General features: G+C 39.9%; 1 protein-coding gene across 1 annotated transcript in view; it reads left to right on the plus strand.

Annotated features, from left to right (window-relative positions):
- The window catches only part of LOC110501941 (cyclic AMP-dependent transcription factor ATF-2), a 109,483-nt gene extending 88,481 nt beyond the window's left edge, over nucleotides 1-21,002 (plus strand). Inside the window, exon 6 of the mRNA XM_090215082.1 lies at nucleotides 20,139-21,002. Within this exon, the coding sequence (XP_090071208.1) occupies nucleotides 20,139-20,156 (18 nt within the window). The 3' untranslated portion in view covers nucleotides 20,157-21,002. The remainder of the gene's footprint in view (nucleotides 1-20,138) is intronic.
- Nucleotides 21,003-23,319: the final 2,317 nt, after the last annotated feature.

Consider the following 23,319-nt stretch of genomic DNA (forward strand, 5'->3'; position numbering starts at 1 on the left):
CACAAGTGCCGTCTCAGTGCTATGATGGGGTCTAAAACCAGACTGAAGCATTTCGTATACATTTACACTACTATCTGTACTTACTGGTGGCACAGACGCTGTTTCATCCTTTCCTAAACTGAAATTACCCTTGCCTAACGATTGTGTCTGAAGCTGGGCTTGTAACACAGCTATCCTCACTGTCAGGCGATCGTTCTCCTGTATATTATGAGTACAGCGACTGCAATTAGAAGGCATCATGTTAATGTTACTACTTAGCTTCGGCTGTTGGAGGTCCTGACGAACCATGTCCAGATAAAGCGTCCGGAGTGAAAAAGTTGAGGGAAAAAACAAAAATATAAACGGTAATTAAAAAGTAAAAACCGTAAAGTTGTCAGGTAGCAAAATAGGTTGGCAACAAAACGCACAGCAACACGTAAACAAGTCTGCAAGTTAATGTGTTAACATGAATGTGTCACAAATCATCTATAACCACATGTCATCCTCTAATAAGGGTTCACTGTATGTATGAAAATACATTCAAATAAAAGGTGACATTCTATAACATCAACTCAAATGAAAAAAGTGAAAATGGGACCCTTATGTAAATTACATACACTGCTCAAAAAAATAAAGGGAACACTTAAACAACACAATGTAACTCCAAGTCAATCACACTTCTGTGAAATCAAACTGTCCACTTAGGAAGCAACACTGACTGACAATAAATTTCACATGCTGTTGTGCAAATGGAATAGACAACAGGTGGAAAATTATAGGCAATTAGCAAGATACCCCCAAAAAAGGAGTGGTTCTGCAGGTGGTGACCACAGACCACTTCTCAGTTCCTATGCTTCCTGGCTGATGTTTTGGTCACTTTTGAATGCTGGCGGTGCTTTCACTTTAGTGGTAGCATGAGACGGAGTCTACAACCCACACAAGTGGCTCAGGTACGCACGCGCGTACCGCACGCGCTCTACAAAAATCTCTGAAACTGGAAACACTTATCTCCCTCACTAGCTTTAAGCACCAACTGTCAGAGCAGCTCACAGATTATTGCACCTGTACATAGCCCACCTATAATTTAGCACAAACAACTACCTCTTTCCCTACTGTATTTATTTAATTTATTTATTTATTTTGCTCCTTTGCACCGAATTATTTTTTTTTCTACTTTGCACATTCTTCCACTGCAAATCTACCATTCCAGGGTTTTACTTGCTATATTGTATTTATTTTGCCACCATGGCCTTTTTTTTGCCTTTACCTCCCTTATCTCCCTTATCTTACCTCCCTTATCTCATTTGCTCACATCGTATATAGACTTGTTTATACTGTATTATTGACTGTATGTTTGTTTTACTCCATGTGTAACTCTGTGTCGTTGTATGTGTCGAACTGCTTTGCTTTATCTTGGCCAAGTCGTAAATTGGCCAATTGTAAATGAGAACTTGTTAAATGGTTAAATAAAGGTGAAAAAAATAAAAATAAAAAAGAAAATAAAAGGTAGTGCAGCTCATCCAGGATGGCACATCAATGCGAGCTGTGGCAAGAAGGTTTGCTGTGTCTGTCAGCGTAGTGTCCAGAGCATGGATGCACTACCAGGAGACAGGCCAGTACATCAGGAGACGTGGAGGAGGCCGTAGGAGGGCAACAATCCAGCAGCAGGACCGCTACCTCCGCCTTTGTGCAAGGAGGAGCAGGAGGAGCACTGCCAGAGCCCTGCAAAATGACCTCCAGCAGGCCATAAATGTGCATGTGTCTGCTCAAACGGTCAGAAACAGACTCCATGAGGGTGGTTTGAGGGCCCGACGTCCACAGGTGGGGGTTGTGCTTACTACAGCCCAACACTGTGCAGGACGTTTGGCATTTGCCAGAGAACACCAAGATTGGCAAATTCGCCACTGGCGCCCTGTGCTCTTCACAGATGAAAGCAGGTTCACACTGAGAGACGTGACAGACGTGACAGAGTCTGGAGACGCCGTGGAGAACGTTCTGCTGCCTGCAACATCCTCCAGCATGACCGGTTTGGCGGTGGGTCAGTCATGGTGTGGGGTGGCATTTCTTTGGGGGGCCGCACAGCCCTCCATGTGATCGCCAGAGGTAGCCTGACTGCCATTAGGTACCGAGATGAGATCCTCAGACCCCTTGTGAGACTATATGCTGGTGTGGTTGGCCCTGTGTTCCTCCTATTGCAAGACAATGCTAGACCTCATGTGGCTGGAGTGTGTCAGCAGTTCCTGCAAGAGGAAGGCATTGATGCTATGGACTGGCCCGCCCGTTCCCCAGACCTGAATCCAATTGAGCACATCTGGGACATCATGTCTCGCTCCATCCACCAACGCCACGTTGCACCACAGACTCTCCAGGAGTTGGCGGATGCTTTAGTCTAGGTCTGGGAGGAGATCCCCCAGGAGACCATCCGCCACCTCATCAGGAGCATGCCCAGGCGTGGTAGGGAGGTCATACAGGCACGTGGAGGCCACACACGCTACTGAGCCTCATTTTGACTTGTTTTATGGACATTACATCAAAGTTGGATCAGCCTGTAGTGTGGTTTTCCACTTTAATTTTGAGTGTGACTCCAAATCCAGACCTCCATGGGTTGATCAATTTGATTTCCATTTATAATTTTTGTGTGATTTTGTTGTCAGCACATTCAACTATGTAAAGGAAAAAGTATTTAATAAGAATATTTCATTAATTCAGATCTAGGATGTGTTATTTTAGTGTTCCCTTTATTTTTTTGAGTAGTGTATTTCTGTATTCAATTTTCAATACATTTAAAAGATGTCTAAAAACATGTTGTTTTCACGTACATGTGGCTTTTAACTATGTGACATGAGCATTAATGTCAAATGTGACATAACCCACTATGTGAAATATAACATAAACCTGTGCTTTATAAAGGGTGGCATAAGCAACGCTTAATAAAGGATTTATAAATCATATTACATTGAGGCATCACAAAGCATTTATAACCTTGTCATGCATTTCAGTAGAGCATTGCAATGACAGGATAGATGGTTTGATTGCCGGACCACCCATACGTAAAAAAATATTTGCACGAGTGACTTTAAGTCATTTTGGATAAAAGCATCTGCTAAATTGTATATATTATTTTACTCCAAAAAAATTCTAGGAAGACCCAACCTCTTTCCCTGTTTGGTGCAATGACAATATTGCGACCTGACCGCAACTTTCTCCAAAACTCTGTGCAGCAGGAAGACACAGAGGAAAGCTGTGTTGTTGTTTTTTGCCAAATTACGTTTTGTCTATTTTTGTTTTTACAGGTTTAGAAGAAATGCTATAATTAACCCCCAGCCACATCTAGCTAAGTGGATGGGTCACTATTGTCTAGACATATACGCATTTTCATGAAATACAATAAATGACTGTAATCACCCTCCCAACACACCTGGCTAACTTGATGGGTCATGTAAACATCCAGAGAAGTGGAGTCTTTTGTTTAGACATGTAGCTAGCTAGCTAGCTAAACAGTGAACCTAATGGTGCTTTCAAGACAACTGTGAACTTGAGAAAATACAAGGTCAAATCATGACTTCATCTCCTTAGTTTTGTTGACGTTGAGTGTGAGGTTATTTTCCTGACACCACACTCCGAGGGCCCTCACCTCCTCCCTGTAGGCCGTCTCGTCGTTGTTGGTAATCAAGCCTACCACTGTTGTGTCATCCGCAAACTTGATGATTGAGTTGGAGGCGTGCGTGGCCACGCAGTCGTGGGTGAACAGGGAGTACAGGAGAGGGCTCAGAACGCACCCTTGTGGGGCCCCAGTGTTGAGGATCAGCAGGGAGGAGATGTTGTTGCCTACCCAGGTGGTGAGCATTAATGAGGTGAGAGCATTTATGAGGTGAGGGCCCTCGGAGTGTGGTGTCAGGAAAATAACCTCACACTCAACGTCAACAAAACTAAGGAGATGATTGTGGACTTGAGGGAACACCCCCCTATCCACATCGATGGAACAGTAGTGGAGAGGGTAGCAAGTTTTAAGTTCCTCGGCATACACATCACAGACAAACTGAATTGGTCCACTCACACAGACAGCATCGTGAAGAAGGCGCAGCAGCGCCTCTTCAACCTCAGGAGGCTGAAGAAATTCGGCTTGTCACCAAAAGCACTCACAAACTTCTACAGATGCACAATCGAGAGCATCCTGGCGGGCTGTATCACCGCCTGGTATGGCAACTGCACCGCCCTCAACCGTAAGGCTCTCCAGAGGGTAGTGAGGTCTGCACAACGCATCACCGGGGGCAAACTACCTGCCCTCCAGGACACCTACACCACCCGATGTCACAGGAAGGCCATAAAGATCATCAAGGACATCAACCACCCGAGCCACTGCCTGTTCAACCCGCTATCATCCAGAAGGCGAGGTCAGTACAGGTGCATCAAAGCTGGGACCGAGAGACTGAAAAACAGCTTCTATCTCAAGGCCATCAGACTGTTAAACAGCCACACCTAACACTGAGTAGCTGCTGCCAACACACTGACACTGACTCATCTCCAGCCACTTTAATAATGGGAATTGATGGGAAATGATGTAAATATATCACTAGCCACTTTAAACAATGCTACCTTATATAATGTTACTTACCCTACATTATTCATCTCATATGCATACGTATATACTGTACTCTATATCATCGACTGTATCCTTATGTAATACATGTATCACTAGCCACTTTAAACTATGCCACTTTGTTTACATACTCATCTCATTTGTACATACTGTACTCGATACCATCTACTGTATCTTGCCTATGCTGCTCTGTACCATCACTCATTCATATATCCTTATGTACATATTCTTTATCCCCTTACACTGTGTACAAGACAGTAGTTTTGGAATTGTTAGTTAGATTACTTGTTATTACTGCATTGTCGGAACTAGAAGCACAAGCATTTCTCTACACTCGCATTAACATCTGCTAACCATGTGTATGTGACAAATAAAATTTGATTTGATTTGATTTGACTTCAATGATCTTCAGATCGGATAGTCTGGGCTCTAGAAAGAGCCCAGAGTTCCGGAGTTGGAATTCTTAGTTAGTTGGATGGCCGTTTGTGTTGGAATATTGACTCAGAAATATAACACTCTTACTAGAACTTGTGAATTCAAAATAGACTTTAATACAAAGTAGCAAAGCCGAGCCCTTCCATGGAAGAACTTAATTACAAATGTAACAGAGCCACTCCATGGAAAACACTAAATTCTCATATCACAGAGTCCTACCTTTATAGTATTCTGTCTTTGCATAACGTATAGAGCCCCCTCCCTCTATATGAAAATAGCTTCCCTTGACCTTTCTCAATCATTATCTTTCCATCTCAGTTCTTGCATGTTAACGCCCACATCTGACAGCTGTGTAGATTATAATTGTAGCGGGGCCCTGGTCCTATATGTTCCGTTCCTTATATAGCCATTCTGTCTCAGCTCTTCAAAGTAGACAGCCTAGATGCTGTTAATAATGGAAATGTAATCATAGTCATGAATTTAGCTCCCACAAGTTCAAAACTATTTTTCCTTGTCTTGAAATCACTGAAGTCAGAAGTCGGAGACTTCCCAGTTGTTTTGAACGCGGCAATAAACCCAACCCATAATGATTGTCATAGCTAGCCACCATGCATGAACCTGCAGGTAGCTAAAATGAACTAACTGTCACGTGTGCTCCCTCTACGGTCTCTAGGTCACCAGCGTGCTCCTTATGGCGCACACCTGTCACCCTCGTTACATGCACCTGCGCGTCGTCAGACTCACCTGGACTCCATCACTTCCTTGATTACCTGCCCTATATATGTCACTCCCTTTGGTTCCTACCCCAGGCGTTGTTGTTTCTGTTTCTGTTTCTTGTCTGTGCGCTGTTCGTGTTTCTTGTTTTGTATTATGTTCCATTTATTTGATCAAAACACTCACTCCCTGAACTTGCTTCCCAACTCTCAGCGCACATCGTTACACTGACTATGTTCAATGTTAGTTAGGTAGCTAACATTAGGCTATAACTAGCCATGCAAATGGCTATCTGACATACAAATAATATAGCTACACAGATCATACATGCTAGCTAGCTAACAGTACGCTTTAATTTGGAATGAAAACTACTTTCTGACAAAATTAGAAACGTATAATATATTTATATTGTAGCTAGCTAGACTCTTACCCATATACAATACCTGGATAAGCTCTTCTCCCTCTTCTGTCATGGATGCCATGGTTGCCCTTAGTTTGAAGATGTAATCCGGAGACAGGTGTTTTATACATCAGCCTTCTGTGTTGTCTTTTCGACTCCCTCTGCATATTTGCAATCAAAGGCCAGAATTTTCTCCATCTCCTTATCTATCATACTCTGCTTCCACTCGGCATTCCACTGATTTCAAAACATGGTCAACTTCTTTCGTGACAACAACACTGTTGATTGCCGTTTCTTCCCCATCACTGTAATCAGAAGACTCTACAATGCCTGATTCAATAAACATGTTTTGACCTAATTCAGGGAATTCCTCATCATCTGATTCATTTTCAGGCACAATCGTCCAACAGAAACTGGAGAGTAGTAGCAACACTTTTGTAGTTCTTCATGATATCTTTCAAAAAAGCTGATTATCTATAGATACTGTGCAGCTCACGTTATAGACAGAAGCAAGCTATATGGTAGACCAATCCAAACTCATCTCTCGGTATGTCCAGCCCATCCATTATCTCAGCCAATCATGGCTAGCTGGAAGGTTCATGTCTTTTTCCGTGGATAAACCAGCAAAGCTCGTAATTTAACAATTGTGTTGGCATTTACAGATAGTTTGTTATAAAGCCACATGAAAGATCACGATTTCCAGAAGGCATTTCTGGCAAAAAAAAGAATGTTTACATTCAAATGCATCTCCTGTTAAGTAATGAAGTGCGACATATGCCTAGTTTCCTGAAATGATTCACATATAGAAACTCAGTAACACTTTATAAACATATGTAACTTTTTATGGCTGGGGGGCAGTATTGAGTAGCTTGGATGAATAAGGTTCCCAATGTAAACAGCTTACTCCTCAGTCTCAGTTGCTAATATATGTATATTATTATTAGTGTTGGATAGAAAACACTCTAAAGTTTCTAAAACTGTTTGAATGATGTCAGGAAGTGAGATATCTGGGCTTTGTATGTATTCACCAGAGTCCCCAATGAAATCCCCTTGAGATATGAATGATGTTGCACTGCCTAGGGGTTCCCCTAGATTTCAACAATCAATATAAATTATAATGAGAGTTCTATGGTGTTGTGGGACTGAATGAGAGGAGAATGTATCATGTGACTGGCAGTCAGCCATTTTCTGACCATGCCTATTCCTCATGATAGACACTTGCGTTCCATTGCTCACGAAGACAAGAAGGTGTACTCCGGTTGGAACTTTATTGAAGCTATATGTTAAAAACATCCTAATGATTGATTCTGTACATAGTTTGAAATGTTTCTTCGGGCCATAATATAACTTTTAAAACTTTTCGTCCGACGTTTGGCTGGACTTCAACGTGCGTTTGGATTTGTATACTAAACGCGCTAACAAAAAAAGATATTTGGACATAAATAACGGACTTTATTTAACAAAACAAACATTTATTGTGGACCTGGGATTCCTGGAGTGCTTTCCGATGTAGATCATCAAAGGTAAGGGAATATTTATCATGTAATTTCTTGTTTATGTTGAAGTCAACATGGCGGCTAATTGTGACTAAATGTTTCTGAGGGCTGTCTCTGATTATTGCATGGCTGGATTATTCCGTAAAGTTTTTTTGAAATCTGACACAGCGGTTGCATTAAGGAGAGGTACATCTATAATTCCATGTGTATAACTTGTATTATTATCTACATTTATGAATTATGTGGCTATGGAAAATCACTGGATGTTGTTGGAACTAGTGAATGTAACGCGCCAATGTAAACTCATATTTTGATAAATATGAACCTTATCAAACAAAACATACATGTATTGTGTAACATGAAGTCCTATTAGTGTCATCTGATGAAGATCATCAAAGGTTAGTGATTAATTTTCTCTATTTCTGCTTTTTGAAACTCCTTTCTTTGGCTGTAAAAAAAAATTGGCTGTTTTTCTGTGGCTACATGTGGTGACCTAACATAATCATTTGTGGTGCTATTGCTGTAACAACAAGATTACCTTCAAAATGGTATGAGGCATGTATATTTGAGGAATTTTAATTATTAGATATTTGATGTTTTGAAAATGGCGCCCTGCACGTTCACTGGCTGGTGTCATATTGATCCCGGTAATGGGATTGCAGCCCTAACAAGTTTATCTATGGAGAGACATGAAAACAGCTGTGCAGCGACGCTCCCCATCCAACCTGACAGAGCTTGGGAGGCTCTGCAGAGAAAAATGGAAGAAACTCCCTTAATACAGGTGTTTCAAGGTTGTATCGTCGTAGTAATCGTTGCCAAAGGTGCTTCAACAAGGTACAGGGTAAAGTGTCTGAATACTTATGTAAATTTATTTTTGAAATGTTTCATCAGGTTAGCAATTGATGTTACTCTTCAATAACACAGACCCCAAAACAAATCAAGGGGAGAAAAATAGGTTTATTCAAAGAGGACAAATCATAGATGTTGTGCTGAGAGGTAGATGTTCATTCTCCCCTATCCTCAGTGATTCTCTCCACAGAACAAAGAGACAGGATGCAGTTTTATAACCCAACACTATCCTGTGGTTGACCAATTAGAATTCCTTGCAATAAAACTGGGCTAATGGCCAAATAACAAGTATCCCGTTTCAGGCTCAATGCCTAGACAAAATCCTCCCATGTCCCTGACCCATTGATCATTAATTCCCTTTTACAGAAAAAACACTATTTCCATTGATCGGTAATTCCCTCTTGACCGTTAGTCCTCTGTGTTGGGTATTATCTTAAAATATTATTACAGTCATTATGGTGTATTGTGAGTAGATTGATTAGGGGTAATAAATTCACAAATTTTTAGAATAGGGCTTTAACGCAAGAACGTGGAAAAAGTCAAGGGCTCTGAATAATTTCCGAAAGCACTGTATCTGTTTTACAGTTTAGAAAAACCTTATGTATATATTCCCCCCAATTAAAGAATGCCTAAGTATTTGGACAACTTCTGCAATCAAAGAGCCATAACGTCAGTAGAAAGACAGAGTGGAGTCGCAATTTAAAGGTGTAGACACTAGACATCTGTGGCAGGGTCTAAAGACTATCAGGGATTACAAAGGGAAAACCAGCCACATCACGGATACCGACGTCTGGCTCCCGGACAAGCTAAACAACTTCTTCTCCCGCTTTGAGGATAACTCAGTGCTACCGACGTGGTCCACTCCCAAGGACTGTGGGCTCTCATTCTACATGGCTGACGTGAATAAGATATTTAAGTGTGTTAACCCTCGCAAGGCTGCCGGCCCAGACGGCATTCTTAGCCATGTCCTCAGAGCATGTGCAGACCTGCTAGCTTGAGTGTTTACGGACATATTCAATCTCTCTCTATCCAAGTCTGCTGTCTCTACTTGCTTCATGATGTCCACCATTGTTCTTTTACCCAAGAAAGCAAAGTTAAGTGAACTAAATGTCTATCGCCCTGTAGCACTCACTTCTGTCATCATGAAGTGCTTTGAGAGGCTAGTTAATCTTGGTGACAGAGGGGCAGTATTGGGTAGTTTGGATGAATAAGGTGCCCAGAGTAACTGCCTGCTACTCTGTCCCAGATGCTAATATATGCATAGTATTAGTAGTATTGGATAGACAACACTCTGAAGTTTCTAAAACTGTTTGAATGATGTCTGTGAGCATAACAGAACTCATCTGGCAGGCGAAAACCTGAGAAAAAATCCAAACAGGAAGTGGGAAATCTGAGGCTTGTAGTTTTTTAGCTCAGCCCATATTGGAGATACAGTGGGATATTGGTTATGTTGCACTTCCCAAGGCTTCCACTGGATGTCAACCGTCTGTAGAAACTGGTTTGAGGCTTCTACTGTGAAGTGGGACTGAATGAGTCAGGTGTCTGGCAGAGAGTCATGCGCTGGACACTCGCATTTCACATGAGAGCAACCTGCGTTCCATTGCTTTTCTACAGACATAGGAATTCTCCGGTTGGAATGTTATTGAAGATTTATGATAAAAACATCCTAAAGATTGATTCTATACTTAGTTTGAAATGTTTCTACGACATGTATTATAACTTTTTGAACTTTTCGTCTGACGTTCGGCTAGACCTGAACGTGCGTTTGGATGTGTGTACTAAACGCCCTAACTAAAGAAGCTATTTGGACATAAATGATGGACATTATCGAACAAATCAAACATTTATGGTGGAACTGGGATTCCTGGGAGTGCATTCTGATGAAGATTCTCAAAGGTAAGTTAATATTTATAATGCTTTTTCTGACTAATGTTGACTACCCAATGTTGCGGATATCTTTTTGGCTGCTTTGTTGTCTGACTGCTGTATTCAGATTATTGCATGGTTTGCTTTTTCCGTAAAGTTTTTTTAAATCTGACACAGCGGTTGCATTAACCGTTTGCGTGTAGGGGGCAGTATTTTTGTTTTTGGCTAAAAAAACATACCCATTTGAAACGGCCTATTTCTCAGCCCCAGAAACTAGAATATGCATATAATATATCAGGTTAGGATAGAAAACACTCTAAAGTTTCCAAAACTGTCAAAATATTGTCTGTGAGTAAAACATAACTGATATTGCAGGCGAAAACCTGAGGAAGATCCAATCAGGAAGTGCCTCTTATTTTGAAACCTCTCTGTTCCTACTCATGCCTATCCTCCATTTAAAGGGATATCAACCAGATTCCTTTTTCTATGGCTTACCTAAGGTGTCAACAGTCACATTGCGTAAGTGGATAGGTGGTGGATCTCAGAGTGAGTTTTGCGCAACAGAGTAAAGCGGCCATTGTTTCTCCCGGTCCTATTGAAAAACCTACATCCCCAGTTGATATAAAAAACGTTTGACATGTTTCTGTGGACATTATAGATATTATTTGGAATTTTTGTCTGCGTTGTCGTGACCACTCTTTCCTGTGGATTTCTGAACATAACGCAACAAACAAACTGAGGTATTTTGGATATAAAAATAATCTTTATGGAACAAAAGAAACATTTGTTGTGTAACGGGGAGTCTCGTGAGTGAAAACATCCGAAGATCATCAAAGGTAAACTATTAATTTGATTGCTTTTCTGATTTTCGTGACCAAGCTACCTGATGCTAAGTGTACTTAATGTTTTGTCATGCGGTCGATAAACTTACACAAGCGCTTGGATTGCTTTCGCTGTAAAGCATAATTTCAAAATCTGAGACGACAGGTGGTTTAACCTTTCTGATCTCCCCATCCCGGATCCGGGATTGTGAATACAGACTCAAGCTCATTACCATAACGCAACGTTAACTATTCATGAAAATCGCAAATTAAATGAAATAAATATGCTAGCTCTCAAGCTTAGCCTTTTGTTAACAACACTGTCATCTCAGATTTTCAAAATATGCTTCTCAACCATTGCAAAACAAGCATTTGTGTAACAGTATTGATGGCTAACGTAGCATTTAGCATTAGCATTCAGCTGGCAACATTTACACAAAAAAACAGAACAGCATTCAAAAAAATCATTTACCTTTGAAGAACTTCAGATGTTTTCAATGAGGAGACTCTCAGATAGCAAATGTTCAGTTTTTCCTGAAAGATTATTTGTTTAGGACAAATCGCTCCGTTTTCTGCGTCACGTTTAGCTATGAAAAAACCCCTGTATCCAGGATTGTGTAAATCTATCAGCAAGCTCATTAGCATAACACAACGTTAACTATTTATGAAAATTGCAAATGAAATGAAATAAATATGCCATCTCTCAAGCTTAGCCTTTTGTAAACAACACTGTCATCTCAGATTTTCAAAATATGCTTCTCAACCATAGGAAAACAATCATTTGTGTAAAAGTAGCTAGCTAGAGTTAGCATTTCGCGTTAGCATTTAGCGTTAGCATTAGCGTTAGCATCCAGCACGCAACATTAACAAAAACATAAAAGCCTTCAAATAAAATCATTTACCTTTGAAGAACTTCTGATGTTTTCAATGAGGATACTCTCAGTTAGATAGCAGATGCTCAGTTTTTCCAAAAAGATTCCTTGTGTATTAGAAATAGCTCCGTTTTATACATCACATTTGGCTACCAAAAAAAATCCATAAATTCAGGCCTCAAAACGCAAACTTTTTTCCAAATTAACTCCATAATATCTTCTGAAAACATGGCAAACGTTGTTTAGAATCAATCATCAAGGTGTTTTTCACATATCTCTTCATTGATACATCGTTCTTGGACACATGCTTTCTCCCCTGAATCAAATGGTAAAGTAGAAGCAGCTGGCAATTGCGCACCGAATTCGACGCAGGACACCAGGCGGACACTTGGAAAATGTAGTCTCTTATGGTCAATCTTCCAATGATATGCCTACAAATACGTCACAATGCTGCTAAGACCTTGGGCGAACGACAGAAAGTGTAGGCTCATTCGTTGCGCAATCACAGCCATATAAGGAGAGAATGGAAAACAGAGCTTCAGAAATTCTGCTAATTCCTGGGTGATGCATCATCTTGGTTTCGCCGGTAGAATGAGTTCTGGGGCACTTACAGACAAAATCTTTGCAGATTCTGAAACTTCAGAGTGTTTTCTTTCCAAATGCATAGTCGAGCATCTTTTCGTGACAAAATATCGCGCTTAAAACGGGAACGTTTTTTATCCAAAAATGAAATAGCGCCCCTAGAGCTCTAACAGGTTAACAAAAGGCTAAGCTGTGTTTTGAAATATTGCACTTGTGATTTAATGAATATGAATATTTTTTTGTAATATTATTTGTCTGTCGCGCTATGCTATTCAGCGTTGCTGATGACAATTATCCCGCTACCGGGATGGGGTGCGTCAACAAGTTAACTTCTTAAGGTATAGCATTTTCACTTTTGGATAAATAGCGTGCCCAATTTCAACTTCCTGCCACTCATGCCAGGAATATAAGATATGCATATTATTAGTAGATTTGGATAGAAAACACTGAAGTTTCTAAAACTGTTTGAATCATGTCTGTGAGTATAACAGAACTTATGTAGCAGGCAAAACCCCGAGAACTAACCGTTCAGAATTTGTTTTTTTTTGGTCTCTGTCTATTCACTGAATTCTCATTGGCAAATTATATTTCTTAGGAACCTGTTTTCAGTTCCTACCGCTTCGGCTGGATGCCACCAGTCTTTGGAATTTGGTTGAGGTTATTCATTTGTGCAATGATGAAGTAGGCCATCTAGGAACTGGGTAACACTGTTGAGAGTGCGCAAGATGTGAAAAGTAGCATGGGTTGAACTCTTCCTGTATTGAACACAGACAGACCCGTCTGCAATTTGACCGATTATTAACGTTTAAAAATACCTAAAGTTGTATTACAAAAGTAGTTTGAACATTGTTTTGCAAAATTTATAGGCAACTTTTGAAATATTTTGTAGTGACGCTGCGTTTCTTGGAAGCAGTTTTTTTCTGGATCAAAAGCGTAAAAAAAAAAATTGACATTTGGATATGTATGGACGGAATTAATCGAACAATGGGACCAATTATGATGTTTATTGGACATATTGGAGTGCCAACAAAAGAAGCTCGTCAAAGGTAATGCATGTTTTATATTTTATTTCTGCGTTTTCTGTAGCACCTGCGGGGTTGAAATATGCTACCCTCTTTGTTTACTATTGTGCTATCATCAGATAATATCTTCTTATGCTTTCGCCGAAAAGCCATTTTAAAATCTGACATGTTGGCTGGATTGACAACGAATGTAGCTTTAATTGAGTATCTTACATGTGTGATTTAATGAAAGTTTGATTTTGATATAATATTTTTGAATTTGCTGCGCATTTTCCCTGTTTTTTGCCCAAGTGGGACGCAACCGTCCCCTATCCTAAAGAGGTTTTAAGGAGAAGTATATCTCTAATTCCACTGTAACACTTATATTTTCATCAACATTTATGATGAGTATTTCTGTAAATTGATGTGGCTCTATGCAAAATCACTGCATGTGTTAGAACTACTGAACGTAAGGCGCCAATGTAAAATTAGATTTTTTTATATAAATATGCACTTTAGCGAACAAAACATACATGTATTGTGTAACATGAAGTCCTATGAGTGTCATCTGATGAAGATCATCAAAGGTTAGTGATTCATTTTATCTCTATTTGTGCTTTTTGTGACTCCTCTCTTTGGCTGGAAAAATGGCTATGTTTTTCTGTTACTTGGTGGTGACCTAACATAACAGTTTGTGGGGCTTTCGCTGTAAAGTTTTTTTGAAATAAGACACTGTGGCTGGATTAACGAGAATTTCATCTTTAAAATGGTGTAAGGTAGGAAAAAGCACCTCTTCTATGCCCCACAAGGGTGCGTGCTCAGCCTCCTCCTGTGTACTCCCTGTTTACCCATGACTGCGTGGACATGCACGCCTCCAACTCAATCATCAAGTTTGCATACGACACAACAGTAGTAGTCCTCATTACCAACAATGACAAGAGAGCATACAGAGGAGTTGAGGGACCTGGAGGAGTGGTGCCAGGAAAATATCCTCTCCCTCAACATCAGCAAAACAAAGTAGTTGATTGTGTACTTCAGGAGACAATGGAGAGAGCACGCCCCTATTCACATCATTGGGACCACAGTGGAGAAGGTGAAAAGCTTCAAGTTCCTCGGCCAACACATTTGTGTTTTTTATTTCATTTAACCTAGGCAAGTTAGTAAAATAACAAATTCTTATTTACAACGACGGGCGGGGGCTGAAAAACAAATACACTACCGTTCAAAAGTTTGGGGTCACTTAGAAATGTCCTTGTTTATTAAAGAAAATCACATTTTTTGTCCATTAATGTTGTAAATGACTATTGTAGCTGGAAACGGCTGTTTTTTTAATGTAATATCTACATAGGCCCATTATCAGCAACCATCACTCCTGTGTTCCAATGTCACACTGTGTTAGCTAATCCAAGTTTATCATTCTAATTGTTCATTAGAAAACTTTTTTGCAATTATTTTAGCACAGCTGAAAACTGTTGTTCTAAATAAAGAAGCAATAAATCTGTCCTTCTTTAGATTAGTTGAGTATCTGGAGCACCAGCATTTCTGGGTTCAATTACAGGATCAAAATGTCCAGAAACAAAAATCTTTCTTCTGAAACTCGTCAGTCTGTTCTTGTTCTGAGAAATGAAGGCAATTCCATGTGAGAAAACGCTAAGAAACTGAAGATCTCATATAACACTGTGTACTACTTCCTTCACAGAACGGCGCAAACTGGGTCTAACCAGAATAAAAAGGCCCCGGTGCACAACTGAGCAAGAGGAAAAGTATATTAAAATGTTTAGTTTGAGAAACAGACACCTCACAAATCCTCAACTGGCATCTTCATTAATAAAATCAAATCAAATCAATTAAAATGTATTTATAAAGCCATTAGCTTATGTCACAAAGTGCTGTACGGAAACCCAGCCTAAAACCCCAAACAGCAAGCACTGCAAGTGTAGAAGCACTGTGGCTAGGAAAAACTCCCTAGAAATGCCAGAACCTAGGAAGAAACCTAGAGAGGAACCAGGTTATGAGGGGTGGCCAGTCCTCTTCTGGCTGAGCTGGAGGGAGATTTTAACAGCTGTATGTCATGCACAGAGCAGTGAAAGTTAACATTATGTTTCCAAATGACTTCACCAAGAGGTAAAATATATAGTCAAAACAATAGTGGTCCTAAAACGGAGCCATGAGGAACACCGAAATTTACTGTTGATTTGTCAGAGGACAAACCATCCACAGAGACAAACTGATATCTTTCCGACAGATAAGATCTAAGCCAGGCCAGAACTTGTCCGTTTAGACCAATTTGGGTTTCCAATCTCTCCAAAAGAATGTGGTGATCGATGGTATCAAAAGCAGCACTAAGGTCTAGGAGCAAGAGGACAGATGCAGAGCCTCGGTCTGATGCCATTAAGAGGTAATTTACCACCTAATAAGTGCAGTCTCAGTGCTATGATGGGGTCTAAAACCAGACAGAAGAGTTTTGTATATATTGTTTGTCTTCAGGAAGGCAGTGAGTTGCTGCGAAATAGCTTTTTCATTTTTTTTGAGAGGAACGGAAGATTCAATTTAGGCCGATAGTTTTTTATATTTTCTGAGTCAAGGTTTGGCTTTTTCAAGAGAGGCTTTATTACTGCCACTTTTAGTGAGTTTGGTACACATCTGGTGGATAGAGAGCCGTTTATTACGTTCAACATTGATTCAGGGCCAAGCACAGGAAGCATCTCCTTCAGTTGTTTAGTTGAAATAGGGTCCAGTATGAAGCTTGAATGTTTAGAGGCCATGAATATTTTCATCAATGTGTCAAGGTATATAGTACTAAAACACAGTTGTAACCTGCGCTGTTTGAAGGAGACCAAGGCGCATAGCAATTTGTGGTCATCATATTTTTTAAATGAGAACCAGCAACAAAATAATAAAGTGAAACCAAAATTAACATGCCGTTACGTAGGCTATAAGAGCTGTACAAAAACAAGATCCCACAACATAGGTGGTAAAAAGGCTACCTAAGTATGATTCCCAATCAGAGACAACGATAGACAGCTGCCTCTGAATGGGAACCACACTCGGCCAAACACAAAGAAATACAAAACATAGAATGCCCACCCCACATCACACCCTGACCTCACCAAATAGAGAAATAAAACGTCTCTCTAAGGTCAGGGCGTGACATGAGTGTCTCCCTTTATACTAGGTCCTGGCAGAGTTACGCAGACTCAGGACAACTGAGCTTTGGAGAAATATGCAGATTTAAAGAGGAGTCCATAATTTGCTTTCTAATGATCATGATCTTTTCCTCAAAGAAGTTCATGAATGTATCACTGCTGAAGTGAAAGCCATCCTCTCTTGGGGAATGCTGTTTTTTAGTTAACTTTGCGACAGTATCAAAAATACTTTTTGGAGTGTTCTTATTTAATCAATAAGTTGGAAAAATAGGATGATTGAGCAGCAGTGAGGGCTCTTCAATACTGCACGGTACTGTCTTTCCAAGCTAGTCGGAAGACTTCCAGTTTTGTGTAGCGCCATTTCCATTCCAATTTTCTGGATGCTTGATTCAGAGCTTGGGTATTTTATGTATTCCAGGGAGCTAGTTCCTTATGACAAATGTTATTTGTTTTTAGGGGTGCGACTGCATCTAGGGTATTGCGCAAGGTTAAATTGAGTTCCTCAGGTGGTTAACTGATTTTTGTACTCTGACATCCTTGGGTAGGCGGAGGGAGTCTGGAAGGGCATCTAGGAATCTTTGGGTTGTCAGAGAAATTATAGCTTGACTCCGGGATGCTGGCCTTCTCGGCAGAGTTGCAAAGATGAAGCCATATCTCAGACAGGCAAATAAAAAGAAAAGATTAAGATGGGCAAAAGAACACAGACACTGGACAGAGGAAGTCTGCCTAGAAGGCCAGCATCCAACAGTCGCCTCTTCACTATTGACTTTGAGACTGGTGGTTTGCGGGTACTATTTAACGAACCTGCCAGATTTTAAAGCTAAGCCTTCGATACTCTTCAAATCAAATCAAATGTATTCATAAAGCCCTTCTTACATCAGCTGATATCTCAAAGTGCTGTACAATAACCCAGCCTAAAACCCCAAACAGCAAGCAATGCAGGTGTTGAAGCACGGTGGCTAGGAAACACTACCTAAAAAGGCCAGAAGATATGAAGAAACCTAGAGAGGAACCAGACTATGAGGGGTGGCCAGTCCTCTTCTGGCTGTGCCTGGTGTAGATATTAACAGAACATGGCCAAGATGTTCAAATAAGTTCCCTCGACTTGGAGAAGTAGGTTCATAATTCAGTTCAGATGGACATTTCTAAACATCTTTGGAATGTTCATATGGAATGACACCATTCATTCTGATTGTATGTGCTATACACATGTACACCATGAAGTCATGCCCTCTCATCTACTTCCTTACCGTCAGCATTCCTACACTATCCAGCTGACGTGGCGTGCCGTCTCGTTTCTTGAGGTTGTAGATTTTGTTCCAAACTGAGCACTGACATCACCAAAAACAGTTAGTCTGCACAGCTATCCTATTTCCTATGTTTAAAAACCTTTAAGTAAACAAATCATCACCCACACTATATCTTCCTGATGTGCCACCCCCCAGGTGGTAAGGGTAGGTAACAACACATCCACAACGCTGATCCTCAACACAGGGGGCCCCTCAGGGGTGCGTGCTCAGTCCCCTCCTGTACTCCCTGTTCACTCATGACTGCATGACCGCATGACCAGGCACGACTCCAACACCATCATTAAATTTGCAGATGACACAACAGTGGTAGTCCAGATCACCGACAAATAGAGACCTGACCGTGTGGTGCCAGGGTAACAACCTCTGGAAAAACCTCAGGAAAAGGAGGACCGAGCACGCCCCCATTCTCATCGATGTGGCTGTAGTGGAGTAGGTTGAGAGTTCCTTGGTGTCCACATCACCAACAAACTATCATGGTCCAAGCACACCTAGACAGTCATGAAGAGAGCACAAAAAAGCCTATTCCCCCTTGGGAGACTGAAAAGATTTAGCATGGGTCCTCAGATCCTCAAAATGTTCTACAGCTGCACCATCACTGCCTGGTATTTGCAACTACTCGGCCTCCGACCGCAAGGCACTACAGAGGGTAGTGAGTAAGGTCCAGTACATCACTGGGGCCAAGCTTCCTGCCATCCAGGATCTCTATACCAGGTTGTGTTAGAGGAAGGCCCGAAAAATTGTCAGAGACTCCAGCCACCCTAGTCATTGACTGTTCCCTCCGCTACCGCACAGTAAGCGTTACCGTACTGCCAAGTCTAGGTCCAAAAGACTGCTTAGCAGCGTCTACCACCAAGCCATAAGACTGCTGAATAGCTAATCACATGGCTACCCAGACGATTTGCATTGCCCCCCTCCTCTTTTACGCTGCTGTAACTCTCTGTTTATTATCAATGCATAGTCACATTAACTCGACCTACATGTACATATTACCTCAATTACCTCGACTAACCGGTGCCCCTGCACATTTACTCTGTACCGGTACACCCTGTATATAGCCTTGCTATTGTTAATTTACTGCTGTCACGTCCTGACCTTAGTTCCTTTTTTAAGTCTCTATTTTGGTTTGGTCAGGGCGTGAGTTGGGGTGGGCATTCTACGTTTTGTTCTGTTTTGTATTTCTGTGTTTTGTCTGGTATGGTTCCCAATCAGAGGCAGCTGTCTATCGTTGTCTCTGATTGAGAACCTTACTTAGGTAGCCCCTGTTCCCACCTGTGTTTGTGGGTAGTTGTTTTGTGTTGTTTCACCTGATAGGACTGTTTCAATTTTCGTTGTTTCACTTTTATTATTTTATTCAGTGTTCAGTTGTAATAAGTTTAACATGAACATGTACCACGCTGCAGTTTGGTCCTACTCCTCATCAGATGAAGAAGATCGTAACAACTGCTGCTCAAATTATTTGTTACTCTTATTTTTTACTTATATATATTCACTTAACATTTATTTTTTCTTAAAACTGCATTGTTGGTTAAAGGCTTGTAAGTAAGCATTTCACTGTAAGGTCCTCACCTGATCGGCGCTTGTGAGAAATACATTTGATTTGATTTGGAGAAAATGTACCTTTTCTCTCATCTCCAACTATCAGTAAGGCTGAATGACAGGCTAGCTGGGCACAGCAACATCGAATCCTGTCATACATTACATTATGCTTTCATTAATTATTTGTTTATCCAACCGTTTGTTCATTTGTGTGTGTGTGTGTGTGTGTGTGTGTGTGTGTGTGTGTGTGTGTGTGTGTGTGTGTGCAGAGATATCCTGGGGAGGGGAGTGGCTGTCAGTAACTCAGGGATAAATAGAGAAGCAGAGCTCAGTTTCTCAGAAGGCGGACCTGACAGGGTCACACACAGGACCAAGCAGGAGCAGGACCTCAGCATTTTCACCTTTTATTACAAATGGAGAAACATGAAGATATTCAATACTGTTTTCAAGACAGAAACTCTTCTTGCAGAAAGGCTTTGCTATCGACATCTATCTACATAACACTGTACATCTTCTTCTCATTGATTTCAGCAGTTACAGTATTTTTGAACCTACTGGTGATCATCTCCATCTCTCACTTCAAGCAGCTCCACACTACAACCAACCTGCTCATCCTCTCTCTGGCTGTGTCAGATCTCCTGGTGGGACTGATTGTGATACCAGTACTGACTGTAGCAATAATAGAATCATGTTGGGGTTTTGGGGAATATTTCTGTGCCTTTCAATTCTACATTACTTTTTTATGTACTTCTTTATCGCTTGGCAATTTGGTCTTGATATCTATTGACCGCTATGTTGCTGTGTGTGATCCCTTATTGTACCACTCTAAAATAACTACAACAAGAACTATCTGTTGTATATCCATTACCTGGTGGTGTTGTATCATATACGATGGTGTTATTATAAAAAAAGTTGTAAATGTGCAGGTACTGAGTAGGTGTTTGACAGAATGTTTTATTTTTGAAGGAATAACCTGGGTTAATATCACTGACCTTGTAATTACAATGGTTGTCCCGTGTTCTATTATTATAACACTTTATTTGAAAATCTTTGCGGTGGCCAGATCACAGGCCAGAAAGGTATTTTCAAAAGAGGCTGCCAGTGTGTCTGGTGTTAAAACTGTACAGGCAAATAAGTCTGAGAGAAAAGCAGCAAAAACTCTAGCTATTGTTGTTGTCAACTATTTCATTTGTTGGATTCCATCTCTATTTATTTTCTCTTTTTCTGTTTTATTTGACAATTTTTCATCATTTTTCATCATTTCTCTGCCACTTGCTAATTCCTTAATTAATCCAATAATTTATGCTTTCTTTTATCCATGGTTCAAAGTGACAGTTAAACGTATTTTAAATCTGTAATGAAGGTGTTCATAGTTCCTATAATTTTATTCCCTCGGTTGGCCAACATAGGTTTGATATAGTTTTGTAATACAATTTTTGTAATTATTTATTTCATGAAACAATACACTGACATTACTTATCTCAGTGTTGTCATCATAGATACATGTGGTGTTGATACAGAATGATTTGTCTGAATTGGAATGGAATCACTTGGAGGAGGCATAAGCTTGTTTTACAAAATACATTGTAGGCATTGTGGATTGTGTACTCCAAATACCTAAGGCTGTGGTTGTTCCGTGTTACTTAATGATAGTATGCAAGTATTCTACAAGTACATTCCGAGGACGTCATGAGTCTTTCTATATGTTGTTTAGCATCTCCCTCTAGTGGCTCAATTGTTACACAACGTCTTCATCCTGTGTTAAGTTGAAATGTACTATACTGCTTATCAGATAACGTCCAAGTCTATCTCAGTGGTGTATTGTTTAAGTAGTTGATGGTAAATGGTAAGAATATGCAATTTTGGGTAACACTTTATAATAACATTCAGTAATAAACCATTTGTAAGGCATTTCCAGTTTGCTCACCATTTAATATTAAGGCCACATTTGTGAAATGTTACTTAGCTTGGTATTCTGACATTTATAAATAACTTCTACAGTATATACATTAATTATTCAACACAACAGCGCAGGAGACAGTTGCAGACATTTCAACCTCAACATACTGGGTATTAACACTTCCAAAACTCTCACTACTTCACTGCTGAAAGGTCAGGGGTCACACCAGAGCAGCTCTCTCGGAAGCTGTTTAGTGTGAATGAATATGGAGATTGGGTAACACACAAATCATTTCATAATGTATAATAATGTATTTTCATAAGATGTTTAATAAATGTCTATGAACCATTAAATAATCATTAGTAAGTCGTGAGAGTTTTGGACTCTCTGCAAGTCGTTTTGCAGTCCCTAATCTAAAGTGAGGACTATTCGTACTTTCTAATCATTTATAAATGTTTTGAACAGGGACCAGTGTAGTTCATCACAAAAAGATGGACATGCTATTGGTAGACATTCCAGCAGTCCCAGATGCTCCTTAAGTTCTCAAAATGACCTAGAACGAATCAATGGTTAAACAATAAGCACACAACACAGATGATGTTAAAGGAAATGTATTGATTTTTTTTTTCACCAAAACAGTCACACTGTTGTAGTAGTGTGCTGAAGAATGCTAACATTATTGTTTGTTGGCAGTGACTACCAAAACCAAAGTGTGGACTGCAGTCACTCATTAGAGAAGTTCATAGACTGCTTACAGGGTAATGGAACCAATATCTAAATACATAATTCAACTGAACATTACGTTTAAGGGGTTACTACCTTTAATACATTTACAAGTGAAGTTGTCCAAATACTTATGACTTCTTTAAATGGGGAGAATAGATACAGAAGATTTCTAAATGGGAAAATATATATATATATATATGAAAATACCCTAAAATAAAAAGTGATTTCTATTATGTCGCATCAATTGAAACATTTGATCTCAAATCCAAAATGATGGACTGAAGAGCAAAGTTTCAAAAAAGTTTTACTGTTTTACACAATGGCTGAATCAATGTTGTTTCATTTTTTAAACCAACGTGTTGTAGACATTGAATTTACATCTGTGCCCAGTGGGCAGGGATTGCTTTCAGTATGTGCGTTGGACATAGGATGGTACTGTAGTATACAATCTGTGTCTGAGACGGATGACTTGACTAATTCTACAAGAAAGATAATTATTTATGTTCTATTAAGACAATTTATATCTGAACTTTATGTGTAAGGTGAAAAGTGTGTCTCTGCCAAACTGAGAAGAGACCATCTGTATGAATAATACCAAAGCCTTTCATTACAGGAAACTCCCTGAATACAGAGTATTCAGAAAATATTCATACCACTTCACTTATTCCACATGGTATTGTGTCACAGCCTGAATTCAAAATGTATGAAAACACTTTTTTTCTCATCATCTACATGCAACACCTCATAATGACATAGTGAAAACAATGTGAAAGCACATTAAATACAGAAATATCTCATTTACATAAGGGTCCTATTTTATATCACAAGCATTTTATAAATTTTTCATAAGGACTTCATAAAGACTTTATATACACTACATTAATGTTTCACAAATCATCTATAACCACATGCCATCCTCTATGAAGGGTTCACTGTATGTATGAAAATACATTCAAATAAAAGGTGACATTCTATAACATCAACTCAAATGAAAAAAGTGAAAATGGGACCCTTATGTAAATTACATATTTCTGTATTTAATTTGCAATACATTTGCAAAAATGTCTAAAAAAATGTTATCACATA

Source organism: Oncorhynchus mykiss, chromosome 22 (assembly GCF_057628025.1).
Source record: "Oncorhynchus mykiss isolate SJ-2025 chromosome 22, ASM5762802v1, whole genome shotgun sequence".
Taxonomy (NCBI): domain Eukaryota; kingdom Metazoa; phylum Chordata; class Actinopteri; order Salmoniformes; family Salmonidae; genus Oncorhynchus; species Oncorhynchus mykiss.